The sequence below is a fragment of the Nannospalax galili genome, unplaced genomic scaffold (assembly GCF_000622305.1).
Source record: "Nannospalax galili isolate Female #2095 unplaced genomic scaffold, S.galili_v1.0 scaffold786, whole genome shotgun sequence".
Classification (NCBI taxonomy): Eukaryota; Metazoa; Chordata; class Mammalia; order Rodentia; family Spalacidae; genus Nannospalax; species Nannospalax galili.
The window spans coordinates 590,838-616,406 of NW_008355774.1; the positions used below are offsets into that span (position 1 = coordinate 590,838).

The 25,569-nt window shown below is 42.6% G+C and overlaps 1 protein-coding gene and 1 pseudogene across 4 annotated transcripts in view; both read right to left on the reverse strand.

The window, feature by feature from the left end:
• Positions 1 to 424: 424 nt before the first annotated feature.
• On the reverse strand, positions 425 to 735 carry LOC108491771 (annotated as a pseudogene).
• A 2,360-nt stretch (positions 736 to 3,095) lies between these two features.
• The window catches only part of Rbm5 (RNA binding motif protein 5), a 37,298-nt gene continuing 14,824 nt past the window's right edge, over positions 3,096 to 25,569 (reverse strand). For all 4 annotated transcript variants that reach the window (XM_008853148.2, XM_008853151.2, XM_008853150.2 and 1 more), the window contains exons 7-25: positions 25,051 to 25,134; positions 23,823 to 23,883; positions 22,245 to 22,310; positions 21,758 to 21,918; positions 19,820 to 19,917; positions 18,824 to 18,911; positions 18,158 to 18,235; positions 18,001 to 18,073; positions 16,852 to 16,937; positions 16,372 to 16,456; positions 16,070 to 16,161; positions 11,756 to 11,917; positions 8,896 to 9,045; positions 8,747 to 8,818; positions 7,980 to 8,159; positions 7,615 to 7,689; positions 6,026 to 6,123; positions 5,817 to 5,946; positions 3,096 to 3,703 (exon numbers count right to left, since the gene is read on the reverse strand). In XM_008853148.2, the coding sequence (XP_008851370.1) occupies positions 3,578 to 3,703; positions 5,817 to 5,946; positions 6,026 to 6,123; positions 7,615 to 7,689; positions 7,980 to 8,159; positions 8,747 to 8,818; positions 8,896 to 9,045; positions 11,756 to 11,917; positions 16,070 to 16,161; positions 16,372 to 16,456; positions 16,852 to 16,937; positions 18,001 to 18,073; positions 18,158 to 18,235; positions 18,824 to 18,911; positions 19,820 to 19,917; positions 21,758 to 21,918; positions 22,245 to 22,310; positions 23,823 to 23,883; positions 25,051 to 25,134 (1,965 nt within the window). In that variant the 3' untranslated portion in view covers positions 3,096 to 3,577. The remainder of the gene's footprint in view (positions 3,704 to 5,816; positions 5,947 to 6,025; positions 6,124 to 7,614; positions 7,690 to 7,979; positions 8,160 to 8,746; positions 8,819 to 8,895; positions 9,046 to 11,755; positions 11,918 to 16,069; positions 16,162 to 16,371; positions 16,457 to 16,851; positions 16,938 to 18,000; positions 18,074 to 18,157; positions 18,236 to 18,823; positions 18,912 to 19,819; positions 19,918 to 21,757; positions 21,919 to 22,244; positions 22,311 to 23,822; positions 23,884 to 25,050; positions 25,135 to 25,569) is intronic.

Genomic DNA, 25,569 nt, shown 5'->3' on the forward strand with positions numbered 1-25,569 from the left:
TTGACTGCTGAGCTATCTCTCCAGCCCGCCCCCCCTAGAACCAGGTTTGTTTTGTTTTTTTTTTTCCTTTTTAAATGAGTTGGTTTAATTCAAGGTGATACAGAATTCAAAGTACACAAAGATGGGACAACAGGCTCTGGCAGGATTCTGGGCTGGATTTACTTAAAATTCACAGCTGAGGTAGGAGTAGGCTGAATGGAAACTAGAGACAGTGAACCATTGTGTAATATTTTTTTTTTTAAACAAACGTTTATTACAAGCCGGGCGTGGTGGTGCACACCTGTAGTCCCAGCACTTGGGAGGCAGAGGCAGGGGGATCTCTGTGAGTTCAAGGCCAGCCTGGTCTACATAGTGAGTTCCAGGCCAGCTGGGGCTACAGGGAGACCCTGTCTCAAAAAGACCTAAAAAAAAAAAGTTTATTACAATGTACAACAGGCTCCAGGACATCACTTTATTCTAGCTATAGGTGGCAAAGATGTTATGGCAGGGAATCCAGATGTTTAAATAGGAATGCAAGAGGGTCACCATCATCTGGGGAATATGAAGAGCTTACTTTTTGCCAGATTTCTTAATTCCACCTGTGGCCAGGGGACTCTTCCCCATGGCCTTTGCTTTCAGCTCGTCTCTTCTGCTCTTTTGTTTCTGCTTGAAAGCCTTATCCTCCTCATCCATCTCCTTGGCCTGCTTCTTGGGGTATTTCAGGGGCTTCTTCTTGGCACCTTTGTGGCCCAACATGGCACCTGTGGCCCCTTCCCCAGACCTTGATCCTAAGCCTGAACCAGTTTTTAAAGCACTACCTACCCTAACAATGATCAAATCAGTGATGCTAAAGCACTGTTTCCCATTAGTAGTGTGGTATTTACAACAATCTGGGACCCACTTTCTGCCCTCTTCAAGAATGGCCTTCCTTTGGTGCTGGGCTTGGCAGTTAAGTGCACTGGCTGCTCTTTCAGAGAAGCCAGATTTGGTTCCCAGCACCCACAATGGCAGATAACTATCCTTAACTCTAGTTCCAGGAATCTGACACTCTTTTGGCTTCCACTGGTACTGCACATACTGCATATAAAGTACACTTAATGCAGGCAAAATGCTAACATATATTAAAAAAAAAAGTCTTCCTAGCCTATCGTGGTGCATGCTCATAGTGCCAGCACTTGGGAGACAGGTAGGACTGCTGCAAATTTAAGGCCAGTCAGGGTTACTTGGTGAGACCATGTTTGGCCAAAATGTCTTCTGTTCTGGTGCTAATGATGGGATGTCATCGACCAAAATAGAAAATGCGCTGGAGCACTTCCTCAGTAGTTGGGAAGACAGAAGGTAGGGAATGCTGTGGGGGTGAGGGGTGGAGTGGGGATGGGAATTGGTTTCTCCATCCCAGTGGAGAAACTGGGCCTGGTGGTGCATGCCTATAATTTCAGCACTCTGGAAGCTAAGGCAGGAGGACAACGTTAAGGCTAGCCTAGGTTACATAGTAAGACCCATTTCATTTTGAAAAAGTGAACCGTCCTTAACTCTAGTTCCAGGGGAATCTGAAGCCCTCTTCTGACCTCTGAGGCATTGTACAACACAGGTACACTCACATACATGCAGGCAATACACTCATATATATAAAATAGAAATAAAAAAATATTAAAAAAATGAAAGTGAGGTGCTCACTTTGGGAGCACACCAAAATTGGAATGATACAAAAGACTAGCAAGGCCCTGGCATAAGATGACAGACTCATGAAGTGTTAAAAAACAATCGAGCAGAGGTTGGTGGCACATGCCTTTAATCCCAGCACATGTGAGGCAGAAGCAGGCAGATCTCTGAGACTGAGGCCAGTCTAGTCTACATAGCGAGTTCCAGGACACCTGGAGCTACAAGGAGACCATCTCAAAAAGCTAAATCCCAAACCCAAACCAACCAACAAAAAGCAGAGAGGTTCTACTAAATAGAGCAGTAATCTGCTCCCTCTTCTGGCAGGTCTAGAATCTGAAAACTGGATAGAAGCATTCACATCGTGTTGGTCTTTTGAAACTGGAGGAGGTTGGGTATATGACAGTGCACACCTATAATCCCAGTACTCAGGAGGTTTGGGCTGAAAGACTTTCAAATTCCAGGCCAGTCTGGGTTACATAGTCTTTGAGGCTATCCTAGGTTATATATACATTTAACTCCAGATCCAGGAAATCAGGTACCCTCTTCTGGCCTCTAGGGGGAACTGCATGTATGGGTGTGTATGGGTGCACTTGCATACTTGTAGGTAAAACACTCATACACATTAAAAAACAAAAACAGTCGGGCTTGGTAGCGCACGCCTTTAATCCCAGCACTTGGGAGGCAGAGGCAGGCAGATCTCTGTGAGTTCAAGGCCAGCCTGGTCTACATAGTGAGTTCCAGGGAGACCCTGTCGCAAAAAGACCAAAAACAAAAGCAAAGGGCAAGAGATAAGGCTCGGCAGTTAAGAGCAGACTATTCCTACAGAGGACCCAGGTTTGATTCCCAGCACCCACATGGCAGCTAACAACCATCTATAACTCCAGTTCCAGAGGACTGACACCTTCTTCTGACCTCCACAGGCATTGCATGACACAGGTGCACTTACATACATGCAGGCAATATACTCATACAGAAAATAAAAATATTAAAAAACCCTACCAAACCCAGTCAGGCCTGGTGGCACATGCTTTTAATCCCAGTACTTGGGGAGGCAGAGGCAAATGGATCTCTGTGAGTTCAAGGCCAGCCTGGTCTACATAGTGAGCTCCAGGCAAGCTGAACTACAAGGAGACCCTGTCTCAAAAAGACTAAAACCCAAACCCAAACCCAAATTAAAGGCATGGTGCACACACCTTTAGTATCAGCACTCGGGGGACAGAGTCAGGTGGATCTCTGAGTTTGAGGCCAATGTGGTCTACAGAATAAGTTCCAGGCCAGTTAGGACTACAACCCAAACTCAAACCAATCACCTCCAGCCACCCGCCCCCCGACTAGCTTCAACAGGCCTTACTGCCCCCCCCACACCCCGACTGGCTTAGACACACACACACACACACACACATACACAGCTTAGACAGGCCTTACCACCCACTAAGAATAAGGACACAAGAAACTCATTTTTCAAGGTATTTCTTTTGTAAAGGAGCCAGACTTGGCAGCTAGACTGAAAATCTTCCAAAATTCTGTACAAATGTATAATATACAAATATACACAAGGCTATTGCCAAGAAAAGACATCAGAACAAATGACAGTGGTAGTTTTGGTGTCGCTTACCACCTAGAGCATCTCCAGCCCCTGGGAAGGAGGGACTACAACATAGGCTACAACATGTAAAACACATTACATTACACTATGTACACTGAAGTATAAAAAGCCCATTGTCCCCTCTGGTCTGTCCCCAAATCCCCAGGCAGGAAGGCCATTCATGAGAAAACCCAGATAAGGAGCTCCTTTAAGGTGGGAAAACACTGAAGGATGAAATGGTTTGCCCTAAACTATTAATAGTACAAGGCATGCCCTTAGAGAGACAGGCAGAAGGGCAAATTGAGGAGATGGCTTGCTCCCTGTGTTCCTTGCAAATGATTCTTCTCAGTCTCATTCCATCTCAGTGAACCGGGCAAACATGGCTTTCCGGACAGCATCTTTGTAGGAATCAGCACCCGACAACCCATATGCGCTGCCTTTGGCTCCTAAGCCAGCTCCTTTTAGCCGGACTTGAGCCTAGGGAAGCAAAAAGATTGTCAACAGCTAGCTAGTTGATTATGGATTGTACCTACCTCTTATCCTGCCCACACCCCTCCAAGAGATAGTAAGGTTTATATGAAGATAAGATTTCTATATTGGACCTGGAGTAGTTTAAGGACTGGGGGATAAAATTGGCTAAGGAAGATGAACCCTGTGCCCCTTTCAATACCTACTCAGTAAGCACCCAAGCCTAGTAAGGCCACCAATGCACTCTGTTGAAGCCTGGGAAAGGTAATTATAGGTACAAGTTATACCAGGATGGCAATGCCAACAGAACCTCCATGTATTAGATAAACATGATTCATAAAAATTTGGTTTTAACTGTGCTGCCTGGACATGGAGGGGCAATCAATCAGTGGGTCTGAGGTTCTGAACCTAGGATTGTTATCTCCATTTGGGCTCTGATCAATTTAGGGATTTCTTCTCATGGATGAAAATCCCGAATTTAAAATAGGCATGGGATGGAGGTGGAACTTACTGGGGAACCTAAGGTCTGTGTATTGTAGATTAAACACATGGTCTTGGTAAATTGACCAGGTTGGTCTTGGTCTTTCTTGTCTCAGCTTCCCAAGGCCTTGACCACACACTTGGCTTAAAAAAAGAAAAAAAAATTGGCTGGGCGTGATGGCTCTGACTTTTAATCCCAGCACTTGGAGAGGCAGAGACAAGCAGATTTCTGAGTTCCAGGCAAGCTAGGGCTATATAAGCAGAGCCTGTCTTAAAAATAAAAGTAGTAGCCAGGCATGCTTGTGCATGCCTTTAATGTCAGCACTTCAGAGGCAGAGGCAGGCGGATCTCTGTAGGCCAGCCTGGTCTACATAGTGAGTTCCAGGCCAGCTGGGGCTACAGGGAGAATAGTTGGGGGGCTGGAGATGGCTCAGTGGTTAAAAGCACTGATTGCTCTTGCAGAAGACCCGGGTTCGATTCCCAGCACCCACACGGTGGCTATGAACTGTCCTTAACTCCAGTTCCAGGGGAATCTGACACCCTCTTCTGACCTCTGTGGCATTGCAGGACACGGGTGTACTCACATACATGCAGGCAATAAACTCATACACATAAAAATAATAAAAATATATTTCAAAATACAAAAAGTTGGGGGCTGGAGAGATGGCTCAGCGGTTAAGAACACTAACTGTTCCTGCATAAGACTGGGATTTGAATCCTAGCACCCACATGGCAGCTAACAACTGTCCATAACTCCAGTTTCAGGGGATCCAACAGCCTCTTCTGTCCTCCGTGAGCATTACACAACACAAGTGCACTTACCTACATGCAGGCATAACACTCATACACATAAAATAAAAATAAATAAAACATTAAAAAACTTGCTGGGCACGGCAGCACATGCCTTTAATCCCAGCACTCGGGAGGCAGAGGCAGGCGGATCTCTGTGAGTTCAAGGCCAGCCTGGTCTACATAGTAAGTTCCAGGACAGCTGGAGCTACAGGGAGACCCTGTCTCAAAAGAAACATTAAAAAACCTGAACTTCGCTGGGCGTGGTGGCACACATCTTTAGTCCCAGCACTTGGGAGGCAGAGGCAGGCAGATCTCTGTGAGTTTGAGACCAGCCTGGTCTTCATAGTGAATCCAGGCCAGCTGCAGCTACAGGGAGATTGTCTCAAAAAGACAAAACAAAAACAAAAATCTGAGCTTGAGTGGTAAATTACCCACTGAGTCATCTCAAAGATCCTGATTTAAATTTTAATTAAACAAAATTTTTATTTATTTTATGTGTGTTTTGTCTGTATGTATCTAAGTGTACCACATGCATGCAGGGCCTGTGGAGGCCAGAAAGGGGCACTGGATCCCCTGGAACTGGAATTACAGATGACTGTTAGCCACTATGTGGGTGCTGGGACCCAAACCCAAGTCTTGTGCAAGAGCAGCCAGTACTCTTAACTGCTGAGCCATCTCTCCAGTCCTATAAATTTTAATTTTTTAATCATAAGAGGAGGATGAAAGAAAGAAGAGCTTTCAGGGAAAGTAAAGCTATGATGAATCTCAGCCCATCTGGATGCTTTTACCTTGTAATCTATTTAACAAGGCTGTACATCCAGCATCTACCAATGCCAGACACCACGCTTACCTCAATGGGAGCTGTGATGCCTTGACACTTTCTTCCCAAGCCTGAGCCTTCCCGCCAGCCCATGGCCTGCAGCATCTTGTTGCCAATGTTACTGTGGTCAATGCCATCTTTGGTGGGCTGCTCGTAATTCCTGCCAGTGGCAAACACACAGTTACTTAAAACAGCTAGAGCCCCAGTTAATGAACTGGAAAATGGTGCACATCACATACACAGTGCCGGCATCAAACTGCTTCTTGCGCTTGGGCTCTGGAGGTTCTGGAATTCCATACTTCTCTCGTCTTTCTGCAGCTCGATCTCGGTATTTCATCTACATAGAAGAAGAAAAAGATAAAAACAAAAACAAAAAACCTCCAAAGCTTCTAGAAATATTCAGATTTTAACCTAAAACAGTCTAATACTCCCAGACTTTAATTTCAAGTATCTTTTAATTTGAGCTTGATCTTTAAAAATATTTTTATTTTTGTGTGTGAGTGTATTGCCTGCATGTAGGTAGTTGTACTCATGGTATGCTGTGCCCGTGGAGATTAGAAGAGGGCACCAGATCTCCTGGGAACTGGAGTTAGGGATGGTTGTTAGCTACCATGCGGGTGCTGGGAATCGAACCTGGGTCCTTTGCAAGAGCAGCTAATGCTCTCAACTACTAAGCCATCTCTCCAGCCCCTTGAGCTTGATTTTTCAAGTCTGGTCTTAAATACCAAATTCCCTTGTTTTCTTTACCACACTTGGTCATATTGCTTGTCAAATGTCCTAAAAAAGGAGGGCAGAGTTGCCTATCTCCACTCAGAATTTGGACAGATTCACTTCCAGGAATAGATATGTGTTAAAGAAACTTCCAGAGAACTACCCAGCAGACCCTGGAGAGCTGGCACTATATATAATTAATAGGGAAAGCAAAAGCCTTGAGTAGACACATTGGGGAAAGACATTTCTAAACCATTTGTTCACCTTTAAAATAGATTATGTAGCTCTAGCTGTTCTGTAACTATGTAGACCAGGCTGACACTGAATTCAGAGATCAGCCTGCCTTTGCCTCTGAGTGCTGGGATTAAAGGCATGTAGTACCCTACCCAGCCACTTGTTCATTTTTAACTTATAGGCCTCTATGTGTATTTAACCCTGTCTGCCTGGCTCCCAACCTGCCTCACCATTATTGGTATTACAGACTCTGTTCTCAACCCTGTTTGCCATTCTCTGCCCACTCCTCCCTTCCACACCACAATCTCCAGTGCCTAATTTGAAGCTTTTTTCATCACTCATGAAGGCTTCCCTGACCAGGGGCAAATGAAGACACTTTCTCCTTAATAAAGCTCAGTGTGCACTACCAGTGAACATCTAGTATTCAGGATCTGTGAGTAGTCTAAAGAGGGTTTGTTCCTGTGAGCTTCATGAAAGGACAGTGTGGAATTCACAAAGCACATATAGGCCAGGTCAGCCTATATAACCTGCAATGGTTGGGTGGCAAGTAAGTGTGTGATAGACCTTTCCACTTTGCCCCAGGAACCTCAAACTAAATGCTACAAATAAAAGTTAAGAGCAAGATTCATGTGGTGGTACATGGCTATAGTGCTAGGTACTTGGAAGACTGAGGCAGGAGGACTGCTTGAAACCAAGAGTTCAGGGACAGTTTGTGAATACAGCAAGACCCCATCTCAAAAAAACAGAAAAAAAAAAAAAAACCTAAAAACAAACAAACAAACAAAAAAAACCCCAAACAAACAAATTCAATCCAAAAACCCAGAAACTACTAAAGGCGGCTATCTCAAGATTCTCTTCCTAATGGCACACTATTTTCATTCACCTCTCTCTCCCTCAGCTCCAAGGCTTCCAATTCCTGCTCGCTCAGTCTGGATCTTCGGTAGATGTCCATGTTTTGCTATTACAAAAGAGTTTACAGACACATTTAGAATTCAGAACATCTTAATAAGAAATGTCCTAACATTTCACTTTTTATAGTATTCCAAGAGCCAAACACCTCAATTTAATATAGCACGGCATCAAAACCAAAGCCTGGGGGTGTGAAAATATAATTCTTCTATGTACTTTATATTCTAGAATAATTCTAGGCAACCATTTCACAGTTAGTATTTATTGAACCTTCACCATAGGTCACTCTTATCATTCCACTTCCTCCCTTTTTCTATCAGCTCTGAGAATCAATGCTACCTTGTGCAAGTCGGAGAGCTGCTGGTGCCTGACCAGGGCATCTCTATTTGGGAATTGACGGCGGCAAAGCAGGCAGGCCATCTTCTTCCAGTCAGCCAGCTTCTCTTCCTCACTTTCAAGTCTCTCTACCAGCTCCTCCTCGTTGTCACTATCACCACTGTAAGCAGCAACAAGACCTCTCTGGGGAGAAAAGGCAGATGAGTCATTGGAAATTCCCAAGATAAAGCGTTATGTACCTAAAGCAATGCTAAAATGTGAGAGAATCTCCATTACTATGTGTATCCTTTTAGTAGTAAATCACATTTCATCAATTGTATGAAGCTAACAGCCTTCTGGTGCCAATCTTTAAAAAGGTCCAGAAACAGGTTCTGGGATGACTGTTTTCAAACCACTTATCATGTATAAAAATTCCAAATACAATGACAGATCACAGTAATGGCCCAGCTAGACCAGTATCTATCAAGTAGAGTAAGCTTTTCCTTTGTCTTAATTTTCTTTCCAGACCATTAAAAATTCAATTTACAGATGCAATGAAACTCAATTTACTGAGCTTAGGGATTCAGGCTTTATTCATCGCTCCATCTCACCTGATCTCAGGCACAGAAAACAAAGCCTTCAGTGTGGACTCTATCAAAGCTGCTCAAATACCTACCACTAGAGGAAAGCATTACATTTTAAGTAGGAATCACATTAGCCAAGATGTAGCAGAGACTGAAAGTGAGACATAAACCACAAACTTTGTTAAAACACAGGGGGTACTTTCTTACTTTGAGGGGATTCTCTTCATCCCCATTTCGTACCAATTCTGGGATGAGCTGCTGCCTTTCAGCTAAGGCTCCCTAGGAAATAGAATAAGTCATAAACTTCAAGTTTTATATAAGTGCCCATTACGAAATGCAGCTATTCCTGCTATTACCTTCTTCTCAAAGAGAGCAAAGCCAGCATCCGCTGCAGCAGATTCTCTCCTTTCTTCTTCTCTCAAGGAATTGACAGGTTGAAAGCTGTTCTTAAAATTTTCTTTCTGCTTGTTTAAACTCTTAGCCCAGCGTTCCATGTCTTTGGCAATCTAGTATCAAACAACAAGCACTAGCAAAAAACACTTAGTTCTCTGTGATACTAAGAATCTTAGCCAGGTGTGGTGGTGCACATCTTTAATCCCACCACTCCAAGGGCGGATCTCTGTGAGATCCAGGTCACTCTGGTTTGTAACAGCCAGCTGGGGCTATAGGGAGACCCTGTCTCAAAAAAACCAAAAACCAACCAAACAAAAAAAACACCATTCACCACCATCAAAAAAAAATAAAAAGAATCTTATGGCCAGGCGTGGTTGCACACACTTTTAATCCCAGGACTTGGGAGGCAGAGGCAGGCAGATTTCTGTGTGTTCTAGGCCAGCTGGAGCAACAGGGAGACCCTATCTCAAAGAGACCCCCCCACAACAAGGATCTTATCTTGTGGGCCTAGCAAGATGGCTCAGTGGTAAAGGCACTTGCTACTAAGTCTGATGATCTGTGAAACACACATGGAAAGAACGGACTCCTGTAAGTTGTCTCTAACCCCCCCACCTCATAAGCCATGGCATTCAAGCATATAAAAAAACCCCAAATAAATTTAAAAAAAAGAGAGGAAGGGGGCCTTGAGAAATGGCTCAGTGGTTAGGAATGCTTACTGCTCTTGCAGAGGACCCAAGTTCAGTTCCCAGCATACATGTCAGGTGACTTACAACAGCCTGTAACTTGCTGGGTGTGGTGGTGCATGCCTTTGATCCTAGCGCTCACAGAGGCATGTGGATCTCTGTGAGTTCAAGACCAGCCTGGTCTACAAAGTGAGTTCCAGGTCAGCTGGGGTTACAGGGAGACCTTGTCTCCAAAAGACCAAGAAAAAAAAATTAAAAAAACAAAACAAAACACAAAAAAAACAACTTATCCCAGGCTGGGGATGTAGCTCAGCTGGTACAGAGTTTGCCTGGTTTACATGGAGCTCTGGGTTTGAGCCCCAACACTGCATGGAACCTGGTATGGTGGTTCACTTTTGTAGTATGAGCACTAAGGAGGTGGAAGCAGGAAGATCAGAAATTCATCTGGACTGTATGAGACTCCTCTCTCTCTCTCTCTCTCTCTCTCTCTCTCTCTCTCTCTCTCTCACACACACACACACACACACACACACACTATCACTAAAATGCTGCTTCTGCCTCTGCTGGGATTAAAGGTGTGTGCTACCACACCCAACCTGTGGCTCTCTTATTCTTCTACCTACAAATACTTCCAGAGATGCTACCACATACAATCAAAGGTTTTTTTTTTTTTTTTTTTTTTTAAATATTAATACTCAGAAGCCCATGAGACTTCCAGAATTTTTTGTTGTTGTATAAGTGTTTATATGCATCCAGGCCAGAGGAGCTATCTATCTTGATTTTTAAGACAGGATCTCTCAGGGCTGGAGAGATGGCTCAGCGGTTAAGAACACTGACTGTTCTTGCAGAAGACCCAGGTTAGAATCCCAGCACCCACATGACAGCTAACTGTCTGTAACTCCAGTCCCAGGGGATCCCACAGCCGCTTCTGTCCTCCTTGGGCACTGCACGACTCAGGTGCACTTACTTACATGCAAACATAACACACACATTACAAAAAAAAAAAGACAGGGTCTCTCATTAGCCTGAGGCTAGGTGGCCAGCAAGCAACAAGGATTCTCCTGTTCCTGCTTCCTTAGCACTGGGACTACAAACTTATGCCACTGTGCTTGGCTTTTTTCTCCTTTTTTTCTTTTTGACGGTTTTCCTACAGCCCCAGATGGCCTGGAACTTGCTATATAGACCAGGCTGCCCTCTATCTCATAGAGATTTGCCTGCCTCTGTTTTCTCAGTACTGGTACTAAAGGCATGTGCCACCATGCCCAGTTCTTTTTTTTTTTTTTTTTTGAGAAAGGATCTTCCTTTAGCCCCAGCTGGTCTGGTACTCACTATATAAACTAGGATGGTAGTACTGAAAGAGGTCAAAGGAGTTGGACCCATTTGAAGCTGAAGTTACAAGTAGTTATGAGCTGCCCAATGTGGGTGATGGGAATTAAACTCAGGTCCTTTGTAAGAGCAGTATATACTCTTTATTTAAAAAAATTTTTTTATTTTATTTTCTGTGTATGAATGTATTGCCTGCATGTGTGTAAATGCACCTGTACCAATGCAATGCCCACAAAGATCAGAAGAGGGTGTCAGATCCCCCAGAACTTCAATTACAGAAGGCTGTTAGCCACCATGTGGGTACTGAGAATCAAACCTGGGTCCTCTGCAAGAGCAGCTAGTGCTCTTAACTGATGAGCCATCTCTCTAGCTCCTTTTTTTGGTCTTTTTGAAACAGGGTCTCCCTGTAGCCCCAGCTGGCCTGCAGAGAACAGTATATACTCTTAACTGCTAAACCACCTCTCCAGCCTACTTGCCTCCTAGGTGCTGGGATCAAAGGTGTAGGCTACCATTCCTGGATCCAATTTGTTATTTTTGAGACAGGGGCTCATGTAGCTTTCAACTCATTATGTAGCCTAGTCTGGCTTTTCAGACTTTTCTTTTTCTTCTTTCTGGGGATCCAACCCAGGGAACTGAATGGTAGGTAAGCACTCTACATTGAGTTTCGGCTCTTGGCCAACAGTCATAAGCTAGGCCACTCTTCCACTTAGCTGTATCATCAATTGTCTTTTAAAGAATCCAATTAAAGCTGGCACTTGGTAGGCAGAGGCAGACGGATCTCTATGAGTATCACAGGTCCCCCGATGGGTCATACCTGTTGAGCTGTTTTGCTCTTGGGTTTTTCTTTCTTCTCCTTTCCTTCCTTTGTGGGAGGCAGACCCACCTGCTGGTTAGAGCTAGACTCTGCAGCTGGTACGTAGGTCTCCTTCTCTCCATCCCAGTATAGGTACTGCTGCGTTAAGGAATTATAGTAGTACTAGAAGAAAAGAAATACAATTAATATAGACTTGTTGCTATGTCAAAGATTTTTGCAGCACTGGGGATTGGACCCAGGGTCTTTTATATATATGCTAGCTAACCGCTCTCCCACTGCAGAGTTTAACACAGTCCTGCTATGTTGAACTTTGTCAGTTGGATATAGTGGTGCATGCCTGTATTTCTAGCCAGGAGAATAGCAAATGGAAGGTCAGATCAGGCTCACAGTTGAAACTCTCCGTAAAAAAACCAAAACCAGCCGGGCATGGTGGCACATGCCTTTAATCCCAGCACTTGAGAGGCCGAGGCAGGCGGATCTCTGTGAGTTCAAGGCCAGCCTGGTCTACATAGTGAGTTCCAGGACAGCTGGGGCTACAGGGAGACCCTGTCTCAAAAAGACCAAAAAAACACACAAAAAACCAAAAACAAGTCTGGTGGTGTCATATCCTTATAACCCCAGCTCTTGGGAGGGTACAGGCAGGAAGATCAGAATTTCAAGGTTATTCTCAGCTACAAAAACCCAAACAAAGCATAGAAATATATTGTGGACTAGTGATACATATTTCCTGTTCATAAAGGAACCATGGTACCCTTGGCATACTTCAGGATGACCTATCTAATAAGGAAGTAAGAAGTGCACTGGGTGTGATGGTGGCATGCCTTCTAAATCCTAGTACTCTGGAGGCAGAAGGCAAGCGGATCTTGAGTCAAGGTCAGCCTAGTCTACATATTGAGACCCTATCTCAAAAAAGCATAAAACTTCTAAGGAAAAAGTAGAATGTTTTCCCTCCAAGAATCTAGGGTACTTTGTTGTTTTAACAGAATCTCATGTAGTGTAAGCTGAAGCTGTCTTCAAACTTGCTATGTAGTAGAGGGTGACATTGAACTCCTGAACTCTCCTGCTTTCACCTCCAAAGTGCTGGGATTATAGGCATGTACTACCATATCTGGTTTATACAGTTGTGCAGACTAAACGGAGAGCCTCTGTGTATGCTAGACAAGGACTTGACCAACTGAGCTACAACTGCAATCTGTATCTAATTCTAATCTCTAGACTATCTAGCAAGAACCGAGAGAGAACTGTCAAACTGCCAGAGTATTTACATAAACCAGGTAGACATCAGAACATATGGGCATATCATAGAGATCACATATTCTCCACAACAGTCAGTCAACAGTTCATCAGTAAGCTCATGAGATAAAATCCTTTAGACCCCCAGGCAATCAAAAAGAGGAATAGATGACAACTCTTTTCTTTACTCATCATTCTACCTGCTCCAGCAATGACTCAGAAAAGTATTGGTAAGGTCTCTTTTTTTCCTTTAAAATTTTTTTTTTTCTTTTTGAGACAGGGTCTCCCTGTAGTCCCAGCTGTCCTGGAACTCACTATATAGACCAGGCTGGCCTTGAACTCACAGAGATCCTCCTGCCTCAGCCTCCTGAGTGCTGGGATTAAAGGCCACCACACCACACCCAGCCCTTTAAAATTTTTATCTTATGAGTATTTTGCCTGCATGAAAGTGCATCTATGCTGTGCAATGCCTATGGAGGCCAGAAGAGGGCATCAGATCTCCTGAAACTGGAGTTAAGGACAGTTGTAAGCCTTCATGTAGGTGCTGGGAACCAAACCTGAGTCCCTCTACAAGAGTAGCCAGTGCTCTTAACCACTGAGTCATTTCTCTAGCCCTTTTTCCTTTTCTTTTAAAAAATTACATTTCTGCTGGGCATGAGCATAAGGCCAGCCTGGTCTACATAGTGAGTTCCAGGCCAGCTGGGGCTATCAGGGAGACCCTGTCTCAAAAAGCACAAAACCCAAAATTTTCTATTTCTTTGTGTCTGTGTGCACATGCACTTGTCCATTCATATCATGGTGTATGTATGGAGGTCAGAGACAACTTGCTGGAGTTTGTTCCCTCCTTTCACCATGTAGGTCCTAGGCAAGCACCTTTACCCATTCTACCTGCTGGCTCCTCTGTGATGTCTCTTGTAGGGAAGTAGTGTGAGGTCCTATCTTCTATGGCTGAACAAAGGAGAACTGCCATGTAAATGGCTAGACTGAACAAATGAAGGACATAGAAGAACTAATGAAGAGACTAGGCACACTCAGGCAGGTGACACACTGCTCTGCACTTCCCTCTTAGAAACCACAAGCACTCAATGCCAACTTCCTGCTAAAAGTAATTTTGTTATGCTATATATACAGTGCCTGGCCATAAACAGGTATTTTATTTATGGAGTGTTAAAGTTGTTTTCCCTCCTTAAGAGTTATAAACACTACCAAAAATAAAACATCATGCCCTGGATTTGCTAAATTTCAACCTCAAGAATACACAGGCATTCTAAGTGAAAAGAAGCTAGACACCAAAAAGGTCACATATTTTCTGAATCCATTTACATGAAATCCAGAGACAAAAATGTGTATTAGTGGTTCCAGTGGGGTTGTGTATGTGAATAGGAAGTGACTGCTTAATGGGTAGTTTCCTTGAGATGATGAAAATGTTCTGGTGACAGTTGCACAACAAGGTTAATATCCTAAAATCTAGTGAATTATATACTGATTAAAACGGTGAATTTGGGGGCTGGAGAGATGGCTCAGTGGTTAAGAACACTGGCAATTCTTGCAGAAGACCCGGGTTTGGATCCCAGCACCCACATGGCAGCTAACAACTGTCTGTAACTCCAGTTCCAGGGGATTCGACAGTCTCTACTGTTCTCCATGGGCATTGCACGACATGGATGCACTTACCTACATGCAGACAATACACACATACATATAAAATAAAAATAATAAAATATTAAAAAAACACAAAAAGTGAAATTTTAATTTCAATTAGAAAAAAAATACACACAAAAAATCATAATTTAAAATTTCTAGCTAGGCTTTTACAAATTTTTTTATTATTATTATTTTTGGTCTTTTTGAGACAGGGTCTCCCTGTAGCCCCAGCTGGTCTAGAACTCACAGAGATCCCTTTGCCTCTGCCGCCTAAGTGCTGGAATTAAAGGTGTGCGCCACCATGCTTGGTCTCTTTCTCTTTTAGAAAAGATCTCACTTAGTGCAAGTGGTCCTTGATCGTCCTGCTGCTACTTCCCAAGTACTGGGATTATAGGTATATGCTACCACGTGAAGCACAGAATCTTTATTATCATTTAAAAATTATTATTACTACTATTATTTTTGAGCCCAAATTAACCTGGAACTCTAGTAGACCAGGCTGGCCTTGATCTCACAGAAATCTGCCTGCCTCTGCCTCATGAGTGTATGTATGAGTGTTATGCCTGCATGTAAGTGCACCTGTGTCATGAATGCCTGCGGAGGACAGAAGAGGGTGTCAGATCCCCTGGAACTGGAGGAGTTACAGACAGCCATCAGGTCGATGCTAGGATTTGAGCAAGAGCAGCCGGTACTCCTAACTGCTGGGCTATCTCTCCAGTGCCATTTCAAAACATTTTAAAAAATTTACTATTTAACTGGGTATAGTGGCACATGCCTTTGATCCCAGCACTTGGGAGGCAGAGGCAGAGGCAGGCAGATCTCTGTGAGTTCTAGGCTAGCCTAGTCTACATAAGGTCAGTTGGTGCTACACAAGACCTTGTCTCAAAATAAATAAAACTAAAACTGAAACCAAAAAATATTCCCATGCATATGTGATTTATGAGTAAGGGTACATGCATGCTTGTGGGAGGACAAATTTGGAAAGTTGGTTCTCTTCTTTCACTGTGGGTTCTAGAAATCACACTCAGGTTGTCAGGCTTGTGTGATGAGCACTTTTACCCACTGAGTCATCTTGCTGAGTCTCTAAACATTTTTTAACTTTAAATTCTGAAATTAAAATTATACCTTGGTGGCTATGAAGAAATTAAAACTTATCTGGTGAATGAAGATGTAGCTCAATGTTTCATGCATAAAGCCCTGGGACTCGCACCCCATCAACACATAGCCCTCCAGATTCCTCCCCACCCACAAAACAAAAGAAAACAACACCAAAAAAAACAAAACAAAACAAAAACCCACCAAAAAACCCAAACCACAACCCCACAATTTATGTGGATTACAGATTCCTTTGTAGGGAATACTTCCATCTCATGCTATATAGGTACTATGTGAAACAAAAATTCTTCTAGTGTTATTAGGGAGGGAAACAGCATTTACTTGTGAGTTCGGATCATAGTAGAGTCCTGTTGTAGGATCATAATAATATCCTGAAGACTCATCATACTGGTAAGTAGATGTGTCAGGAACCGCTGTAAAAACAAAATCCAGTAAACAGTCATTCCAGGTAAGAAACTCTATGTCAAATTCTAGGCCAGTGAAATATAGCAGGCCTTAATGTTCTTTCTTCACATCCCCAAATGTCCCTCTGATACACATTTCAAAGGGAAAGGGATTTCTATTTAACAAAGCCAACAATTAGAATCTTCCAACTGTTAACAATCCCATGAAGTTTGGCTTACCATATTTGGTACCAGGAACTACACCAGTGGGGGAAGTGGCCGGGGCCTGTGTACTCGTGCTAGTGCTAGGCTGTGCTTCTTCAGTCTGGAAAGGATAGCAGCTTCAATATGATTTCAATTATAACGCCTTTTAAGTGTACTGTATTACTGCAATCATCCAGGAGGAAGGACCCCTACACACACACACACACACACACACACACACAGCCCTAAAAGTCTAAGGCAATTCCATAGAAAAACACAACCTGACAACGTTCAAAGTGCCAAGCTGAAAACATTTAGAGTATAAATACACCCTGCTTGGCATTTTATATTTAAAATACATGCATAAACAATAAAATTTTACATCTAATAAGACAGTTAGGTGATAGGCATGTAATCATTCAATCCTGATTCATATAGCAGGAACAAGTAATATTTAAATAGCAATACAAATTTCCCCAACAGCCATCAATTCTTTATTTAAGAGCACAGGATTACCGGAGAGCCAGGTGGATTTGAGGTTTGATTATAGAGCTGGGGACTCTGGGATACTACAGCTGCTGAGGTGGTAGTCACTGCCGTGCCTGGTGATAAACAAAAGGGTTAGGGAGAGCCAAAGCACTGAATTCCCAGGCAACTGTTCATTCTAGTCAACTGTGAAATCCCGTTTAACTTGAAGGATTTGTTATGCAGCCCAGGCTGGCCTCAAATTCAAGATCTGCCTGAGATTACAGGTGTAAGCAGCACAGCTATTTTTGTTGTTGTTGCTTTTTTTTTTTTTTTTTTTTTTTTTTGAGACAGGATCTTGTTATATAGACCATGAAGCCTCAAATCCTTCATCACAGTGGCAATCTTCCTGCTTCTCTCTCCCTAGTGTTGGGATTATAGGTATATGTCCCCACATCTGCCTTTGTATGTCAGTTCTTAATAACCTAATTCCCATCAAGGGCCCTTGACATTTTCATTTTCATAAATTCCTACTACAGTATGACACAAAGTTATAGATTCTGTATGATGGCTCTGGGATGAGCAAAGATTTGACTAAGTGCTGAGATTAAAGGGATGTGCTACCATGCCCAGTTTTATGTAGTGTTGGGGATCTAACCTAGGGTTTTGTGTTTGCTACATAAGCAATCTACAAACTAAGCTATATTCCCAGCACCGAAGTTGTTTTATTTTAACTCTTTGGGCTGGTGTCGGAGCACTGCTCTAGGACCACTCATTATTCTTGATAACATGGAGTAGGGAATGATAGAGCTGAATTTCAAGACTAAAATTCACCACAGCATGGTCTCTAAGGTCTTGATGTTAACAACCCTAACATTTTTTTTTTTTTTTTTTGGTCTTTTTGAGACAGGGTCTCCCTGTAGCCCCAGCTGTCCTGGAACTCACTATGTAGACCAGGCTGGCCTTGAACTCACAGAGGTCCACCTGCCTCTGCCTCCCAAGTGCTGGGATTAAAGGCATGCGCCACCACACCCAGCCCAACAACCCTAACTTTTACCAAACTGTGGACACATGGTGACAGTCCTGAAAGTGCCCACTCACATTCTTACAGGATACCTCTGGGTCTAGTTAAGACACTTAAGTCGTATTTCCTCAACTAGTTTCCTTAAACAAAAGTAAAAGGGAGATGAAGTTTACTACCTGATGTGGAAGATGCATCAGATTCCAATCCTCCAGTTTGTTGCTGATAAAACTGCTGATAATCCTGTGAGTACTGAGGGAAAAATCCACCATTACAGCTGCTATATTCAGATATACTCAGTAGACCAGAAGTTGAATGCTGGTCAAACTGACCTACCTGATTGTACGGGGCATAGCCATCCTGGCCTGGCTGCATGTAACTGTAGTCAACATTGCCTCCTTCACCACTTTGAGACTATAAATACCAAAAGAGAAAGACAAATTTAGTGGACATCAAATAAAGATGTTAGAACCTGCACTTGGGAGGCAGAGGCAGGCAGATCTTTTTAAGTTCGAGGCCAGCCTGGTCTACATAGTGAGTTCCAGGACAGCTGGGGCTACAAGGAGACCCTGTCTCAAAAAAGACAGAAAAAAAAGATGTTAGAACTTACGTATTTATTGAGATAGGGTCTCCTTGCAGCTCTGGAGCTTGCTATGTAGATCAGGCTGGACTCGATCTCATAGAGATCCACCTACCTTTCAAATTCATTTCTGAGAACTAGATACCATGACCATACCATCTTTTTTTTTGGTCTTTTTGAGACAGGGTCTCCCTGTAGCCACAGCAGACCTTGAACTTACCTCTCTGCCTCCCAAGTGCTGGGATTAAAGGCATGTGCCACCATGTCCTGCTGACCATACTATCTTTTTTCTTTTCTGGTTTTTCGAGATAGGTCCTCACTATGTGGAAATTAACTTGCCTCTGCCACCTAGGTGCTGGGATTGAAGGCTTGTGCCACCATGGTTGGTGACCATAGTATCTTAAAAAGATCCACTTTCTTACCTGAGTAGATGACCACTGAGCAGCAGCAATGGCTGTACTAGCCACAGAGAAGGCGCTGACACGGTTACCATCTGGAAGGACCAAGTCTCTGAAACCACAACGATGTAATCATGTGATTCTCTCTCTGTATGCCCCCAGTTTATGCTTCTATAGTACCAAGGAAGTGGCAGTTCATTCCAGCCTTTGTTCAGGGGGTCTCAAATGCTAACAAGGCCAAATTCCCCAAGGGGAACGATCTCAGTGAGCAAGTGTCCCTGTAGTATCACTGCTGATTTACAACTGTGATCCAGAAAGGTATCTGTAGAATGACTATTACTATTAGAAAGGGAATATTTTTTTCTTTTTAGTGTCTTGAGTATGTGTGTGCACACGTGTGTGTTGGGGCTGTGCTCACCCATATGTCCACATGTGGAGGTCGGAGATTGCCATCAGGTATCCTTTTCTATTAGTCTCTACCAAATTTTTGAGATAGTCTCTCACTGTTTTGGCTAAATTGGACAGTGAGCCCCCAGGAGCTGCACTTTCAGCCCCAATTCCAGTACTGGGGTTACAAACACATGCTGCTAGGCCTAGCTTTTATGTGGGTGCTGGAGATATAAACTCCAACTCAGATCTTAATACTTGTGCAGCAAGCACTTTACCCACTAAATCATCTCACAGGTCTAGAAAAGGGAAATTTATAGCATTAGACAGGAGTGCAATACATAGGAAGCATGTTGTTCTGCAAGCCAATGATTATTTCTGGATAAGCTTGCACTATACAGCTTAGTTTACACAGAATGTATTCTCAAACCACCTGACATATTTGCCTTTATCTTGCTTAGAAACCATTTCTGGCAACCATTATTAACTGGTTATAGAGGACAGGAGGCTAGAACCAAGGATGAAAGTTTCTCAGTGTTGACAGCATGGAGCTGGGGTACAATGGCAAGACAGCTATGGGTAAGTCAGTGTGCAAATGTAGCAATCTGAAATAAGGACAATGAAGCCACTCACTTTCTGGCACTTTTTGCAAAATCAACCCCAATGGTTTTCCCATCAATTTTCAATGGAGGATGGAGACTCTGTAAAATTTGGAGCAGCTGAGAAGCATCCTGAAGGAGAAAATAAAGAAAAACAATTTTGTTCTGTAATTAATAGTATTTCCTTATCACCAACTCCATTAAAAAACTAAAGCTTTTCATTAAAAAAAGAGGCAGTAATTTCTTACTATACTTGTGGATATAAAAACTTGAGAAAAGAAATACATCTGGGACATCAAATTATCCAGTATAATTAAAGGAACAAAAAACGAACTCAACCTACAACAAAGCACAAAGGACTAAACTGACAAACTTCAGCTTTGTCCATTCTTTATAGGTAATACCTTTACTAAGCCAAAGAAATCAAGTCTGTAACTTAGCACTGAAAAGCTTTCACTCTACAGCTTTGAACCCCGATTTTCAGGAGCCTCATACACAGTACTGAAATCACTTGAACCACAATTGCTACTCAAAGCTGTTTTTGCTTAAAATTTTAGTGACAAAATTACTTTGTTACGTTTTTAATGTGATAAATTTAGCCAACAAATGAAACCTGGAAGTCAATATGCTTATATTGACCTGCTTTCACAAGTTATTCTGAACTCCAAGAAGCCTTAGTTTTACTGGTTTTTGCTATCTTTTTACTTTGTTAGGAAACGTGGGACTGGTTTGGGGATTTCTGGCTCCAAAACCCATGTATTACTTTCTGAGTGTATCCTTTTTCTTGAAAGCTATGCTACAGCTAGTAAACTCCCAATATGCTGTCTAATTTCCTGGAAAAAAATTCATTCCAACAGATGCTTCTGTTACTTTAGGGATAACAATACTTTCTGCTGATTCCAATAGCTTATGACCACTATGTATGCAATAAACATGTTATCCAGAGTCTACATGCCACTCATCACCACTTCCAAAGCTGGCAGTTCTGCATGGTACTCTATACAGTACTCTATACAGTGGTCACACTCTGAAAACTGTTTTATGCTGGAGATTAAACCCAGGGTCTTGTTTGTATATGCTCTGCCATGGAACTAACTCCTTAGCCTCAAAACAGATTTTTTTTTTTGTCTTTTTGAGACAAGTTCTCCCTGTAGCCCCAGCTGGCCTGGAACTCACTATGTAGACCAGGCTAGCCTCGAACTCACAGAGATCCACCTGCCTCTGCCTCCCAAGTGCTGGGATTAAAGGCATGTGCCACCATGCCCGGCTTCAAACAGATTTTTAAAAAAGATGTATTTTTCTTGGTGGCTCTTGCAGAGGACCCACATGGCAGCTAACCATCATCTGTAATACCACTTCCAGGAGATCTGACGCTCTCTTCTGATCTCTGAGGGCATTGCATGACACAGATGCACTTACATACATGCAAACAATGCATTCATACACATAAATTGAAATTAAAATAATAAAAGATATTTTTCTTTACATGGATATGTGTATGTGTGTATGCCATGTGCAGGCAGGTGCCTGAGAAGGACAGAATAGGGTATTAGATACTCTGGAGGTGAAATTACAAGCTATGTGAGATGTCTAATGTGTGTTGGGACTCATACTCATGTTCTCTGGAAGAACAAGTATTCTTTTTTTGTCTTTGCCTCCCGAGTGCTGGGATTAAAGGTGTGCGCCACCACGCCCGGCTAATTTAATTTTTAAAAAATATTGAAACGAACTCGGGTCCTCTGCAAGAGCAGTCAGTGCTCTTAACCGCTGAGTCATCTCATGAGCCCCTAAGAACAAGTGTTCTTAACTGCTGAGCCATCTCTCCAGGCTTCAAATTTATATTTTTCCTTTTAAAAGAGGAAAGACTGGCGGGAGGCTATATTCCAGTTATTGCCTAGCCTACTGCCCTCTTACAGAATACTCAACAAACCATTTTCCCAAAAGAAAAAGAGGCATTTACCCAGAACCTTACCATTGCAGAAGACAGCTGAACAAATGCAAAGCCTCTGTTCTGCTGTGTCTGTTTGTCTTTTATGAGGCGAATGTTATTGACAGCCAAGGAAGCATAGGGAGACAGTGCTGTCATGATGGAATCCACCACAGTGTGTGGAGCTATGTTCCGAAGAATAATTGCTGTGGGCAAATGAGCAAATGACATAGTTCAGCAGTCCCATCACTAATGATTTTTTTTGGTCTTTTTGAGATAGGATCTCCCTGTAGCCCCAGCTGTCCTGGAACTCACCATGTAGACCAGGCTGGCCTTGAATTCACAGAGATCTGCCTGCCTCTGCCTCCCTAGTGCTGGGACTAAAGGTGTGCACCACCACACCTGGCCTGAAAATTTTTTATAAGGCACACTAAAGCTGTTTTTGCTCATTTGAAAAAGGCAAGGTAACTGAAATTGCTAAGAAAGGCCAACTTTAACACAAAACCCAAAAAAAGATTATGTTTGAACTTACTATCGCAGTAGTAATCCACAGACTGAACAGACTCTGTGGTTCCAGGGGGCACTTCCTGCTCAGAGTCTAGGAGTAAAGAAGACCCAATTGAAGATAAATGAAAAAACCCTCTTGTTTTTGTAGTTTTGGGGGTTAAACCAAGAGCTCTATACATGCTTGGCAAGAGCTCTACCACTGAGACACATTCCTGTCCTCCCAAATCATGTTTTTCTTTCTTTTTTTTTTTTTTGGTCTTTTTGAGACTAGGTCTCCCTATAGCCCCAGCTGTCCTGGAACTCACTATGTAGACCAGGCTGGCCTTGAACTCACAGAGATCCGCCTGCCTCTGCCTCCCAAGTGCTGGGATTAAAGGTGTGCGCCACAACCCTGGCTATGTTTTTCAATTTTTAAAGTTATGTTTTCAATGGATTTTTTTTTTTAAAACACAGTCTTACTCTCTCCAACTTATGGCAGTCCTCCTATCTTAGCTTAAGTGCGGGGATTATAGCCACAAGTCCCTCCATTCCTAGCTCCCAATTTTTTTTGGAGACAGGGTCTATGTACCCTAGAACTTCGTATGTAGACCAGACTAGCAGCAAATTCATAGAGATCCACCTGCCCCTGCCTCCTAGGTGCTAGAATTAAAGGTGTGCACTGCCACACTTGGCTTCTAATGTATTTTTAATAAAGAAATACATTAACATATTTATGAGACAGTGTCTCAAACTTGCTATGACCTTGAATTTCTGATCCCTATGCCTTCAATCACTTGCTGAGGGCTAAAATTTTTATCGTAAGTACATGTAGCAGTCTTTTATTTGGGGAGGAAGGCTTTTCTTTCTTTGTGTGGTACAGGCATGTGTTTATGTACACGTATAATGTGCATATAGAGGCCAGAAATCCATGTCTGGTATCTCTATTATCCCCCATTCTGTTTTTCAACAAGGTCTCTCACTAAATTTGAAGCCAGAGAGCTCCAGGGATCCTGTTATGCCTCCCCAGCATAGGATTATCAGTGGAGCCACCATGCCTAGCTTGTTTTATGTTGAGTGCTGGGGATCTGAACTCAGATTCTCATGCTTCTATGGAATATCTACTGAGCAATGTCCCCAACCCACTATTCCTTCCACCACCATTCTTTTGAAATAATCTCACCTATGTAATTTAGGTTAGTCTAAAACTTACTATATAGCCCATGCTGGCCTTGAACTTTTGATCCTCCTCCAGAGTGCTGGGATTTCAGGTGTGGGGTACCATGCTGAAAATTTATTTTTTCTAAAAAATCTGTGGCTATTCTTGAACTTCATAGTTTTGACATGGCTAATGTGGAATTCAAACACTGGGCCAGTGCAGGACAGCATTACTATGTACTCAACAAAAGCAGACATAGAGTGCAAAGCAGGTAAACAGCCTTAATTTTAGAAAATAATTTTCTATTCTCTAACAATCATCAGTAGCGTCTATATAACCCAAGGTAAAAAGACTCAGGTAAATAGTTACTAGTGTGTTAACTATCCTAAAAATCTACACTTTTCCTCAGGTTCATGGGCAATACGTCAGTTTTAACCGCATTTTCCAAACAGCTGAATCCACGCTTACCAAACTTGTCTGCTCCACATCGGAAGCATTTTAGTCTTTTCCTGAAATTGTTAAGGCAGCACTGAAAAAAAAAAGTTTTATCTGTAATTATTTCTTACATTAGGCCAGGCTTTCTAGTAATAATGTGGGTTAGAGCAGTGAGGCCAAGGGTAAGTAACTATATAAAAACAGAAATTGCTATCATGTATCCTAGATAAAAGGGCATAACCTAAAATTTTAGAATGCCATACCATGTAAATTCTTCTAAGAAAAATGAATTTTCTTGTATTTTGAAGTAGAACTCCAATTTTACCAAGCTGAGGAGAGATTTACTTGAACCAAATATCTTGTATGTAGCAGGTCACTCACTAAGTTCTCCCTTTTGCTGAAAGAGCATTATGTGGACCATGATACATATGCAGACACAACGTAATCTAAACACTACCTTGTCTCTCACCAGACACATGAAGAATAACCCAAGGGCTCTCAAAATAACAGTATTTACAACTAAGTTCAAAATGTAGTAGTGACAAGACCAGTATTTTTGTATACAAAAGTTCAAGGGTTTTTGTTGATACAGTTAAAAGAGTATGCTGGGGCTGGAGAGATGGTTCAGTGGTTAAGAACACTGTTCTTGCAGAAGACCCGGGTTCGAATCCCAGCACCCACATGGCAGCTAACAACTGTCTGTAACTCCAGTTCCAGGGGATCCAACAGCTTCTTCTGTCCTCCATGGGCATTGTATGACATGGGTGCACTTACCTACATGAAGGCAATACACACAAACACATAAAATAAAAAATAAATATTAAAAAAAAAAAAAGTATGCCAAAGTTGAGACCTTCAGAATTCCAACCATAAAGTAAATATACCTACAACCTTTTTTGTACTAGGGTCTCACTATGTAGTCCTGGTTAGCCTGGAGCTTGCCATGTACACCAGGATGGTCCTGAATGCACACAGATCTGATGCCTGTCCTTGCCTCCCCAAGAGCTAGGATTAAAAATATATACCACCACACCCAGCACACCTAAAATCTTAATCGAAACTCTGGGTTAGAAACTCCATGAAACAAAAGTTCTATAGAATTTCAGTCATTCTGTCCTCTAAAAGAAAAGAGAAAGCGCAAAAATAAACTTCTGATAAAACCTGGTGATTGTGTTAATTTTCTTGTTTGGATATCAAACAGCCAAACAGAAAAACAGCAAAATCTAGATGATTCTGTTTATTTGAAAGAGCACATGCTTACCTTATTACAAAGCCAATCTTCAAACTTAGGTCTGGGATTGCTATAATGCATTGCAATGTGCTTTCCTTGAATCACCAATTTTTTCTGTAAAAAAAGAAAAGTAATTAATTATTCCCATTGTGAGGAACATGTGTCCATTTTCCCAGGGCAGAGCACACTTCGGAAAAATCAGTGCTCTGGAATTAAATGGACAACATACGGGGAGGACCAACCACCGCCACCTATACTCTGCCCATCCAATCCTTCAGATAGGCAGTAAGAGAATGGGATGCGGAGTAAAGGTAAACGGAGTCAGGGAGTGCTGAGAAAGCTGCCAAACACTAAACGCTGACATGTACCAGGCTGTGTCTCCAGCAGAGACAGAAGTTCTAACATTAGCATTGACAGGCTGCCGGAGAGTGACAGTCTATTTCAAAAGCAGAAGACAGATCTCTCCCAGTTCTGAGACTGTCTCCTGTCTCTGGTGTCTCCTTGGGCTTGGCGTCACTTTTTCCCAGTCCCCCATCCGTATGTAATGTG